General features: G+C 40.4%; 2 protein-coding genes across 6 annotated transcripts in view; both read right to left on the bottom strand.

Annotated features, from left to right (window-relative positions):
- SUPV3L1 (Suv3 like RNA helicase) overlaps positions 1-1,605 on the bottom strand; it is an 18,921-nt gene extending 17,316 nt beyond the window's left edge. For 2 of the 3 annotated variants that reach the window (XM_033515596.1, XM_015633356.3), the window contains exon 1: positions 1,506-1,605. The gene's annotated coding sequence lies outside the window, so the exon portion shown is untranslated. The remainder of the gene's footprint in view (positions 1-1,505) is intronic. The other variant, XM_033515595.1, reaches the window with a different exon arrangement.
- Positions 44-9,638, bottom strand: VPS26A (VPS26, retromer complex component A). Of its 3 annotated transcripts, none has more exons than XM_033515600.1 (8): positions 9,489-9,638; positions 8,593-9,266; positions 5,549-5,705; positions 4,943-5,107; positions 4,406-4,512; positions 3,340-3,408; positions 2,643-2,785; positions 44-1,777 (listed from the first exon to the last, which is right to left on the bottom strand). In XM_033515600.1, exons 2-8 carry the CDS (start codon positions 8,675-8,677, stop codon positions 1,664-1,666), a joined length of 840 nt encoding a protein of 279 aa, XP_033371491.1. In that variant the 5' UTR covers positions 8,678-9,266; positions 9,489-9,638; the 3' UTR covers positions 44-1,663. The 3 variants fall into 3 exon arrangements, with proteins under 3 accessions (XP_033371491.1, XP_033371490.1, XP_015488750.1); XM_033515599.1 differs by lacking the exons at positions 8,593-9,266; positions 9,489-9,638 and adding exons at positions 7,766-7,838; positions 7,966-8,556; XM_015633264.3 differs by lacking the exon at positions 8,593-9,266.
- Between the last annotated feature and the right edge of the window lie 2,930 nt (positions 9,639-12,568).

Raw genomic sequence — 12,568 nt, 5'->3', positions numbered from 1 at the left:
GCCCTCAGGGAGAGCAGCGCCCCTCACACACAGACGAGTCCGGTTTAGTGAGAATACAGCTGGTTTAATAATTCAAATAGCAGCTTAGGATGTTTTTCCCCCCCGCTCGTTATACATGGTTGCACAATCTGAGGCTGGTTAAGTACAATCAAGTTGTTCAAAATCATCGTTCCCAGGTTTACGACATGCAAGTGACCATGAAAATATTTGGCTTTTTTTTTTTTTTTAACTTTATTCTTTTAAGTTTCTGAACAGGCACTTACATGAGGGAGTTGGATTTGCTCTCAGCCGAAGATATCCGCGTTAGGAGTATCCTAGCATAAAGTACACAGAGTCTTTGCTTTATCAAAGTGCCGCAGTAATAAAACAGTTCTTACAGAAATGTAATTTGATTATTTACTTACTCATAAAGTAAGGTTACCAATGACACTTGCACCGGAGTGGAGAAGCCTTGGTTTAAAAGCCAAGTGAACTACAAGTGCAAGTTGCCTTCCTCACAGCAGGCTTCGATTTGTGCCCAAGCCACAGGTCTGGGAACAGACCCCACGCTCTGTGGTGAACAGATGAACACTAACTCCTTTAAGCTACTTCTTCAAACACTAAATGCCTATGAGATGATGATCAAGACAAACAATCTGCCGTGCCAGACAAGCTTCTAAGTTTTAAGACTTGCCTGGCTTGAAATATCTTTGCAGAAGACCACAAAAAGCTTGTTTGCCCTCTAACAGGCTCAGAAAGATGTCCTTTGAGGACATTTTGCCTCTCCTGCCAGGACAGAGACTGACTGTGAAGACAGTGGAATCAATGAAGCCAGAAAGAAACACAGTTTCACATATTTGCAAAATAATCAATGTTACCAGCATTTACTTCATCAATAACTATGTTCAAATACTTTACCCACTCACCACCCTAAGGTGAACTCATGACGTCCCCACAGTCACTAATTACTGGGTAATGAGCCCCTAAAGTTAGGAGCGACTCGTGTGAAAGGCTTAGAGAAGTTTGAGAGAGAACTGGGGAAGAGAGGGCAAAGATGCTTCCCAATATTCTTTGTTACTGACAGATGCAAAGCCTTTTAGAACCGCTGGTGAGGTGTCTGAAGGCTCCAATCATAGTGCATGTACATGCAGCTTCAGTTAAACCCTGTCTAACACAGTAATCAGGAGATTTTAGGACAAATGCACCATAAACTTTGATTTTTAGTGTGATTTAGTCAATTGTGTCTTAATGCAGTTTCAAAACAAAACAAAGCAAATAAGCAACATTGGAAACAAACATGCAATAAACAACATGAGAGACGGGAAATGCTTCAGTCTACACTGTAGAGATGAGCAGCAAAAATCAAATACACCAGCCTACCATGCATGGAAATAACTAGATTTAAGCTTTTGCATACCCAAGTGCATATAACATTATCAAATAAAAGTAAATGTGCAGTATAAAATAGTAGCTTAAGAAAGTTCCAGTGTTTGAGAAAGCACTTTATTTTAAATGTATATACATACTTGAATGGTTAACTGAAGAACGCTTTAGTAGTATGGTAAACGCAGCACTGCAAGATGAAGGAAGACAGTTGTAATGGGAATTCTGGCCTTCTTTTCCCACAGGCTGCTGCCATCTTTAACCTGCTGAAGCACTGCAAAGTTTTTCACCTTGGACCAGTTCACATTTCGGGTTGCTCAGCAGATGCTTGTGACTCTGGAGATTCAAATCGCTGGTGGAAGTTTGTCCGTTGTTTCCTCAGCTTCTCAGGAGCTTTTCTCCATAAAATTATTTCCTGTTTGAGGAAGAAAACACTCTTGAAATCAACAGTTACCATTAAGGCAACAGCATCAAGTATCCTAAGTTCCTGATAAACTAGAACTTTGAGGGAAATATAAAAGATAATCAAACACAAGAGCCTACAGAAAAAAAATGCATTCCCACTACTTAGTGCAGCACATATAAAAGTAATAGAAAGACACCACTATGCAGTTTACAGATCTAATTACTGCTTGAATACTTGCAATCTTGAGCAGTCACCCCTTCCTTAACTATCCTACCCCCAATTTTAATAGTCTAGAAGAGTTCAAGGAATTTTTCTTCCTCCTTTTCTCAAAATCCAAAGCCTACCACAGCCACTGTATGCTCCAGCCACCTCTTGTTTTCCATGTTTCATTATACTGTCTTGTCTACTTTGTAGTAAGAAGATTCTGATCTAGTCCACACAGCTTCTTCCAGTGTCCCTTTTGGCTACACCTTTCCTCAGCATCACCTCATCTTCTCTAACATTTTCAGCCAAATGCCTTACTCCTTATTATAGGACTGTGCAGTTTTGAAGCCAGGCTAATGCAGGAGGGGAGATTTCTCTGCAGGAGTTTAAGGAAGCAAACAAATGCACCAGTAGCTCATTTTACCCACCCAGTGTTTTGTGGGTGCAAGTTCTATGGTACCCAGCATCCTCTCCTTGCTGGAATGTCATCCAGCATCCCCCTCAGTTCCTTTTCTGCAAGGTAACATCACCTACAGAGCTGTCAACACACTTGCCAGCAGAAGTGCTTATGCCACACATGAAGCACAGGTGGCTTCTAACCTGCTGAAGGTTCAAAGCAGCATGTAAAACAGCCCAGTTAATTCTGCAACAGGACTGCTATAGACCATACCTGCTGTTTGAAGTATCGTCTGTCTTCTTCATCCACAAGCACCAGATTCAAGAAGTACCTCACTGAAAATTTTTTGTTCACATCCCTCATTGTTGGAGTTGGGTCGTAGCCTGCTAAGAACAATCTTATAGGAATCGATTCACCTGCAAAAAACAGAAAGCTCACTTAGCTCCTTACAACTGGAATAATTAATAGTTTCAGAAGGCATGCAAAATACAAGCAGTTTCCCAAGCATTGTCTGTACCTGTTCCCTGGTTAAAAAAAAAATGTGCACAAGACAAAAAATGAGTGTACCCACCAAAAAAAGAGAAATGTAACACTGAGCACAGAAGCAAGTATGAAATTAAAAGTGAGAACCCTTTCTCAGTGCAAGCATGGTAGCCAGGAAAGCCAAAAGGATCAATGATTTTCAACTCGCTAGAGCTGGTCTACACCATGGAGTCAGGTTTGATGAAAGAATCAGTCACAGAATTTCCAATGGTAAATAAGGTTAGAAGTTACAAGGATCCCAAAGAAATGCCTTAAGTCCATAAAAATGTCTTCTCCAAATAGCAAATTCATCATCATTTCAGCAACCCAAGGAGAAGTGTGGCTTTTCCAGTTAAAAAAAAGTGTAAGTGCTCTCTTCTGCCCCAGATCTTTTAAACAGAATTTTAACACTAAATGCTCACCCTTTAAAACAATTACAGTTATTTACCTTTAACAGGTGCACCATCCATTATTTCGTACTTTGCAATGGTTTCGGTCTCTGTTGTTGTACTGGGTCCTGGTGAAACAAGTTTTCACTGTGAGAACAGTGCTTCAGTTTTAAACATTTACAAAGTTTTATAGCAACAACTTCCATTCTGCAGCATTTAAATTAACACAGCACTGCATTTTTGCCTTTGGCTTGCATCTAAGTTAGACATGGCTAAAAAAAAACCCCTCTCCCAGGCAGAATATCTCTTTCTTGCTCTCCCCACACCATGCTGTAACAGAAGAGGCACCAGAGCTTCAAAGGAGCCCTGGAAATGCAAGCTTTAAATGAGGGGCAAGCAAGAAGATCTGGAATCTTGAAACTGCTCCTCTTGGTGAGCAGTGCTAGCAACTGGTACTGCTAGGCCATGTTCAGATTAGAAACTGAAGGGTTATCAGCCATCTCAAGAGCCAGAAATAAAGTAGAGCTTTCTGCCCTTCCTCTGCTGGGAGCTTTCTCACTCTCCATACAAGAAGCTCCCAAGAACCCTAGCTACTGGGGAATGAAGTGCTTCCCTTGTTCCAGTGAGTTCAAGCCTGATCTGCAAGAATCACGCTGTTTCTGCTTCAAAGCCACTTGATATCTCCATCATACCAGTTTTTTAGGATGACAGAAAATGACACATTTCTAGACCATGACTGATTTATGCCAATGTTTACCAAACCCCCTTAACCAGTTAATCCTATAGAGGCAAGGGAGTCTTCAGGATGCATTTTACACCTCTTCCCTTGTTCATTATCTATTAAGGCTGATTAAGCTACTGTACATTTATGCCCAATTTACAAGGGTTCACATTTGTGAAGAGTCACAAGAGTCACAGCCCCAAAACAATTAAATGGACTGACAGTGTTGACTACAAAGTATTATTGCCAAAGCACAAAATGCAAATGGTAGTCAAACACCAGTGAGAAAGAAGCTGGTGGAGCACTGCTTTAGCCAGAGCTCCAACTACTGACTTCTCTCCAGGTCTGCATATGGCTCAACTGGCACACAAATTGCCATTTCATTTGGACTTTGTTTCTCTTACCAATTCCAGTAATCTCCTTTTTGATCAGCTGCAACTCCATGTGCTGAATTTTTATTCTCACTAAGAGGAAATAAATTTTTCCAACAATCACATCCTTTAAGTGATACCTTTGAAAGAACAAAATGAGGGGTTTTGTTAAAAAATAAACACAAGGTTTACACTTTCTTGAATACAAGTCACACAGGTATTTATCTTCTCTGCCTGGAAACTACTTGGAGCTTACTTTCCCACTTTAACTAAGGACCTCAGCCAGACCAGAGCAACTACAACACTTCCACCATCCCACCAGTATCAGTAAAGGAAGTGCTATCAGTCATACTGAAAATGCAAAAATTAGGTCTTAAATATTTGCTAGTAAGCTTCCTGTCAGGATTGAAGACAGAACAGCCAACTGTATCTCAAAAAGGGCTTTGTGCAATTAGTACTTCGCATTTTAAGTGTCCAGAAGGTGAAGTTGGTCACCACATACACCACATTACACATTGCACCCTTTTATACCAAATTATTTACTTGAATCTATTTTGCCCTGACACTTACTTTGACTTGTTGTATTCAAACTCTATATGGAGACAGTCTTCAATGCCTACTTCCATTTTGATGGAGTTGTTTACATCTGGGTACGTAGCGAGCTGGTGAACAATCAGATCATATTCCTTCACCAGGTCTGACAGCCGTCTCACGATTGTCACTTTTAGAAAATACCTAGGAAGAAAGCCACTGAATTAACCAGAATTATCCAGACTGACTAAGAGCCCTCACGTTCTGAAGTACAGATATTCTTTGAAAAACCAGTGTATAATTTTGTAAGACTAAGTAGAAAAGAGTAAGACACCAAAACACTCACATGTGGGAGTGTTTTCTTCAGTTGTGGGTATGGTTTGTTTTTTTGTTTTTTTTTAAAGGAGAGACTGTCTTCACTTGATAGAACTGAAGGAATTTGATTTATACAAACAGCATCCAAATTAAGTAGAAAAGATCACACTGTCTTGCAATCTCCACAACTCCAATAAAGGCACACTAGCTACTGGCTTTTACATGTTCTATGTAATAACTAAAATGAGGAAGAGGGGGCAGCACAGTTGCTAAATTATGAATTTTCTGCAGGGGAGGAGTGGTAAAAAAAAGGTTTAATGAGTTACAAACCTCAGTCTGACGTTGGCACCAATGTAGGATTCATATGGCTTTTCAACCTGCATGAATTCAAAGTCATAGTTTCTGCTTTGGGTCAGTTCTCCGGGTAAGGCCAGCTCTTTCACTAAGTTTACAAATTCATGGGTATTGCTTTTGTCATTGAAGAGTTCTAAAGTTAGAAAGTTAAAGGAAAATATGTTTCAGTGTTATTTTTAGCAAACAAAATTGTCTCTAATTTGGCAGGAGCAGGTGGGAGAGTATAACAGAAGCAATTAACTTAAAATACATGTATTTGACCAAATGTTTTATTCAGATTTTCTAATTACCTTCAGTTCTAGCAACCTACAGTTAGCATCCCTAAAGAACTAACTGGAATGAAGAGAACACATTGAGAGCTTCACTAGCTTTTTAATGACAGTTTAGCTAGCTTTAATAAGTACTTCTTGCTTTGCATGCTCTGTAATTAGCATTGCCTGGTTTTGGCTTCCAGCATTTATTGCTGCAGGGATAAAACAAAAGCAGTATCAGGACTGCCTAATTTAGGACAAGCCAGTGATCCTAATATGGTCTGCAGATTAACAACATCTAGCAAATAATTTATTATTACACCTAACCTACAATCAAATGGCTTATTATGACCCCTGGTCTAAGTCAGTCTCTAGGAATCAAAAACAGTTTCACAGCAACAGCATCTCCTGTCCCCAGAGCAGTGTCAGTTATTCATTCCTAGATATGTGTTGTGCAAGTCTCACCAAAAATTACCCCAAAAATCAAAACCCAAACACTTCAGTATCTAAAAATAAGCTTCTCTACCATTCAAAATTGAACATCAGCACTGGTAGTTGGTGTTACACAGACTGAAGTTTTCCAGAAAAGAATAAATGAACTAAACAAACCAACTCAACAGTTTATCACTGCCAATGTGGTACAAACTAACCAGTAACTCCTAATTTCTAATATGACCACAATTGTCTAAAAATGTACTTAGTTTGCTGGGACAAGCATTTATCTAATTCATAGTTTATCTAATGCTGCATATCAAATAGTTTTTGTGCCAGTCAGTCAGAAAAGCTGTACTCTGAAGAGTTGGTTTAAAATACAGTTTTGATATGGAGTTAGTCTGCAAATAAAAGTAGTAGATCACACTACTGGAATACTTTCTTTATTTCTATGCTAAAACTTGGAAGGATGCAAAAAATCATGGGCAAGTACAAAGAGCAGTAGTTTAAACCACTTCTGCATAATTATGTGGACTTCTCAATGTTGCATGACAAAGTCACAGAAATGCATGAATTTCCAAGAAACACTACATCAAATTAAATTCATCTAGAGATTAAAATGTGTAAGTCAATAGTAGATGAAAAACAATCTGCAAAGCTATTGGAAGACAACAAACTAAATGAAGCTGGCAAAGCAGTGCTCTTTTTTCCCCCCTGTCTATATGCCTCATTCCCATCATCCCATTCCCAGTGCTGCTTTATTCTCAAAGTTTAATTTTACTGATCACAACCTCAAAGCATAAAGCAGCAAATGCCTGTCTCAGTTATATCTGCTACACAGCACTTCAGACACAGACTATTGGAGCCTACTGACTGATGAGAAATAGGGAATTTGTGAAATTACATTTCAAGTCAATTGTATGAGGCTGAAACTTGAGTAATTATTTCCAAGGGGGACAATAATGCAAAGAGCTCTCTGAGAGGGAAGGAATTTTAGCATCAGCCTAAGGGTGCAGAGAGATGACCTGGACTGGTAAGAAGTTAGATGTAATAAAGATTCCTCATACTTCAACTCTAAGCAGACTTCAGTAGTTATAAGAAATTTACATTTCTAATAGGTTTTATAAACCAACTACCATAAAATTTTTCATAAAAATTTTAAAAGTATTTTGCTATAGGCTGCCTCTTAATATCTTTTTTATGTCTCTTCTCTTTCAGAGAGAACTACAAATTTAGTTCTCCTAAATCTCTAGTGGTTATTAATCAAACTTTTAGCTAGTCTGAACCAGACAGAATACTCACCAACCCACATGTACATGTTTTTCTCCCAATGACTTTCTGAGAAGCACAAATTAGCACATCACCTGCTTTAAAGTAAGGAAAATACAACCTTCCTCTGGCCCTTATCATCCACTGATCAGAACAGGATCTTTCTGAACTGTTGATAGTCACAACTGCCAAGTTCCATAAACCACAAGCACCTAAAAGCCCCTTTATAGCTTAAACTCACCAATTTGTCCTACAAATTCAATTCTAATTCCTTGGTGCTCTAGTCTCTTCCCATGTTTAAGGGAGACGTTCACCTACCAAGGTAAAGAGAAAACAAAACCAAACACAAGTTAAAGTTTTTCAACATTTTCACTCTAACATGATCTCAGTAAAAAGGAAAACATGCCTATGAAAACCAAGATCTCTTCTGAAGAGCCCTACCTGAGCTTGAGGCAGCCAAATCAAACAGCTGATCGTGAAATTAAGCATTTCCATTTATTTCTTGAATAAAACATTCAAGAAAAATCTAATCATCCACGAGACTGAATTTTACAACTAAAATTGAAACTTTTAAGTCTCAAAATTAAGGCTCCAAGCCAGAGCTCAAGCAGAGCCAGTCGTGACACTTCAAAGCATCTTCTGACAGTCCCATTTGGAAATTCAAAAATTAAATGCCATGAGACTGATTCCTTTCAAGCCAAGTGAGCTGCAGTCCCTTCTCTGGGAGACAGCTAAATACTGGTGTTGGCTAAGTCAAAGAAAAATTACAGAGAATGAAACAGACTATGAAGATTTTCATTTGTGACTCTGAATCTCAAAAACAGACAAGTAACAATTCCACAAGGTTACTTTGTATTAAAACATATCAATATTAAGCATATAGAATGTTTTCTTATCAGGCAGTGATTCCTGTACTTCAAAATCCTCTATCTGGGTAGGAAGTAAACCACTGGAACAATCTTTGTGGTGAAAAAAAGGATGGGGTAGAGGGAAACTGTCAAAAAAACTTCTGATCTCCCAGATCTCTTCATGCCACTGTGTCTGTGCTACCCAAAACTCATCAGGCACCTCTCAGGCGTCGGTGATACAGACAAACAGCTCTCCATACAGTGAGCACAAGCTTCTCCCACAGTTCCCTGGGTTTGAGGCTCATCTTGTGGCACTTCACATCCCTGGAAGAATCTTTCTAGAGAAGCAGGATCTTTGTATGGAAAGGTATTGCCAGAGTAGGAAGATGCCCAGTGATACAGGTCAGTCAAGACCAAAGTAGGCATTCAGAAGTCAGTCTCAGAACCCAACAATATCCAACTCAAGTCTTCTGAAGGAAAAGTGAATCATAACAGAAATATTCAGAGTGGGAATGGCTCCAGTAAAACAGAGTGATGGCAAGGAGTTCCTAGGTGCAATACTGAACGTAGAGAATTCCCTCTGGCAATCTCAACTTCACTGTCTTCTTTTTTCCAGTAAGAAAAACTCTTGTTGACTCAGCAGTCAGCTGAACTTCTTATGTTGCTCCTCTGATGAAATCCAGAAACCACTTCAGGTCATGGAACGCAAGGCTTATCTTCAGGGCATGCAAGTTTTTGACTGTGACAGCCCAAAATTACTGTTACCTGTACTGGATTTTGGAGTTCAGAGGGAAGGGGAAGCAGGGGGATCCAGTCTGAAACACTTTTCTCACCAGAAGCAACGGTAGGATTGCACATCATTGTACAAAAAGCTTATTCATAAATATGGGACAGCTGGAAATAAGTAAACAGTTACTATTCAAAAATGTTGAGTTTTATCAGCTGCCTGAATGACTGTGGTTAAAAAAACCATACATAGCAAAACAGTATCCTCTTTGAATAACAACACAAGCTGAAAATGCAGCTCTTGTAGCAGTTTTTAATTTACCTTCCAATATGCATTTGCATGCCAGAATCAGAACAGTAATTAATAGTCACTTTTAAATAAAAACTTACCTTTCCTGAAACAGATTCTCCATCATAGAAGAGAAAATGCTTTTCTACTTTACCATCTTCTGTTTTGATTTCTGCAGGTTTTCTTGTTTCAGCATCACTAAGTGCAACATCAATCTCACAAACAGGAACGAAAAGGTTTCCAAGAAAACTCTGGAATTACAAGAAGAGGACAAATTACTACACAGTGGACACTCCATTTTAACTGTGTAGCTGGGAGGAAAAAAATAATGGGGAAGAAACATTTGTGCTTCCGCGAAGTAACAAAGCCTTTATGTATCAGAGACCAAAGAAACAGTGATGAGAAAGGACAGCTGTTCATCTTGCAAATAACTGAAGTCAGGTCAGTAACACACAGTGACAGCTCTTAAAAAAATACCATGTTTATAAAAAGCACACAGTATAGTAATTACCATTACTTCTTCTAAATAAATCCAAACACTAGAGCAAAGAAGAATGGAAAGAAACAATAACAGGGGACATAATGTAAAGCCCAAAGCATCCCCCCGGCTGGAAAAGGAGTATAGGGATTTTATTTGCTGCCTCTGCCTACAGACCACAGTTGTCTTAGCAACTTTGAGAGGCAGCAGTTCTTCACACAGCCCACCTCAGCTGCACAAGGCTGCCATCAGAGAGAGGGGTGTCACAAGTTTACCTGTAACACTGCTTCAGGCACGTTTGTCCTCACCTTTCCTCAGCATTCCCTAGGCTCGAACTTTTGACCGGCACCAAACACAAGAACACGAGAGATCATCCTTTGATCTTACACAAACACTTCTTACAAGAAGCTGCAAAACAAGTTAGTGGCTCTATGGGAAACTCAGTGAGATTAGTGCAAAAGCCAACATTTTCCTCCAAAGATTTAGGCACTAATCTGCTTTGATGTACTAAAGCAGACGACACTTCACTAATTCAGTGTGATTTTTGTGGTTTTTTGAGAAATTACACTATGTTCTCCATAAGAACATCTGCTTCAACCAGATGAATTTGGCATACACATAACAGTCTGTCCTGGTTTTGGCTGGAGTTGACTTCTTCAAGATATAAGTTCTTTTAATTTCCTCTCAGTAGCTGATACAGTGCTGGATTTTGGATTCAGTCTGAGAATAACATTGATAACACGCTGATGTTTTAGTTGTTGCGAAGTCAAGGACTATCTTGTGCTTTATGCTCTGCCAGTGAGGAGGTACACCAAAGAGCTGGGAGGGAGCATGGCCAGGACAGGTGACCCAAACCAGCCAAAGGGATATTCCACACCTTGGAATGTCCTGCCCAGTGTATAAACCGGGGGAGTTACCCAGAAGGGGCTGATAGGGGCGTGACATCAGTCAGCAGGTGGTGAGCAACTATACTGCACATCACTTATGTTTCTTTTTTTTATTATTATCATTATCGTTATTATTTACCATTACTATTATATTTTACTGTGCTTCAATTAGTAAAACTGTTATCTCAGCCTGCAAGTTTTATTTTTGCTTCTCCTCCCCATCCCACCAGGATTTAGCATTAAAGGAGTAAGAACTCCTTCCAAGACATTCTGGGGACCTGAAGTTTGAAATGCAGCATAAAAAAACAAAGAGCCTAAGGAAAGATTTGATCTGAATGCTACTGTTTAGCAGTAGGAACACTGAGTGACTTAGTGCTCACCCCTCCTAGAGAGGTGGGGACACAGAGCAAGCTGGAGCTGTAGAACAGTGATTCACACAAGACCAAACTGACTTTGTGTGTTCACCAATCGGCCCCACTTCAATCCATAAAGATGTAATTAACTCTAACTGAAACCCTGTTATATCTACTACACATTCTGAGGGGAAAGCAGCAGCAGATGACCCAGCAAGACCATCAGACAGAAGACCAAAATGTCTCCCAAGTCTCTGCCAAGCACAGATTTGTATGGACCACTGAAAAAATATTTTGTTTTTTTTTTAAACAGGGCACACTAGAAACATTACTGATTCTTGGCTTCCGGGGAAGGGCAAGAGAAAAAGAATAGTTTCAACAAGAATTCTAAATTGTAGATTGTTTTAAACACAAGATACTTTTGAGCATGGTCACATTTTTTCCTTGAAACTATACTTGTTTTCCAGATTAGTCTTATACTCCCCTCTAATGAAACAAGGAAGCACATTACCTTTAAGCAAACTATACAGGATGCTCTCACAGTACCTTCTGAATTACAAGCTGACTATTTAAATGGCCAACCAGACCAAACATTGGTAACACACCGCTTCTCAGGAGACTGCATGTAAATATTTCAACTGCGCTCCTTCGAGATTAGCCACAATCTCCTCCAGAGAGGACAAGAACATGAAATAAAGAAGTCAACAGCTGGTATCTCCTCCAGCTGCTATCGAAGATACTGCTGTGGGAAAACTATGCAAAACAAGAAGTATTTTAGATAGCCATCATAGGGCTTGATTACGTTACAGTTGAAGGGAATGCACAGAGAACTGGGGTTTCCAGAAACTGGCCAAATGCCAGGCTACGCTCTTGGTTTTGTGCAAAAGAGACAGACGCTGGAGATTCTGCTACATCAGGACCAAAATCAAGCTGCCTTCAGCCCTGAAGTGTAATAGCTGCACTGAAGGACTTGTGGGAATGCCAGCGGCTGATAGAGGGCACAGAAATCCCAGCTCCTCACAGAGCCCTGAGCGGCTTCTGCCCGCGCAACACAGAGACACACGCTAAGGAGCCCCGAACACCCCAGAACCACAAAGCCACCGATCCAGACCACTCTTTACAACCCGTATGTTTTTTTAACCTCTTCATCAGAGCACACCGAGCACTTCGCCCAGCCCTGGAGGGTGTGCTCCTTGAGGATCGCAGCCCGCAGCTGCCAGCGCTGCCTCACGGCACTGCCGGAAGATCCACCGACAGCCCCAGGTCCGTCCGTGCGCTCTCCCCGACGGCACCACACGGAACCCGAGTTTCACGACCAAACCCCGCCCTACCGAGGTCACGCGGGCACTTTTAACCCGCAAATAAAATTAACAACCCCCTAAACCCTCGGCTTTTGGAAGGAAGGAGTGGAAGAGGAGGCACCGCCCTGCCCAGGCCGCCGCCGCCGCCTCAGGCGATGGCGG

Source organism: Parus major, chromosome 6, assembly GCF_001522545.3.
Source record: "Parus major isolate Abel chromosome 6, Parus_major1.1, whole genome shotgun sequence".
Lineage (NCBI taxonomy): Eukaryota > Metazoa > Chordata > Aves > Passeriformes > Paridae > Parus > Parus major.
The sequence above is the reverse complement of the archived record's forward strand: the minus strand, read 5'-3'. Positions and strand labels throughout refer to the sequence as shown.

Bases quoted from the DNA above. Each gene is read 5' to 3' on its own strand.
- VPS26A (XM_033515599.1), bottom strand. From the start codon at position 8,019: ATGGAAATGCTTAATTTCACGATCAGCTGTTTGATTTGGCTGCCTCAA. The intron at 5,108-5,548 runs GTTTGTAACTCA...CTTTCTTCCTAG, and splicing joins GGTGCCAACGTCAGACTGAG to GTATTTTCTAAAAGTGACAA. The intron at 4,513-4,942 runs GTAAGTGTCAGG...GTTCTTTCAAAG, and splicing joins TTTGAATACAACAAGTCAAA to GTATCACTTAAAGGATGTGA.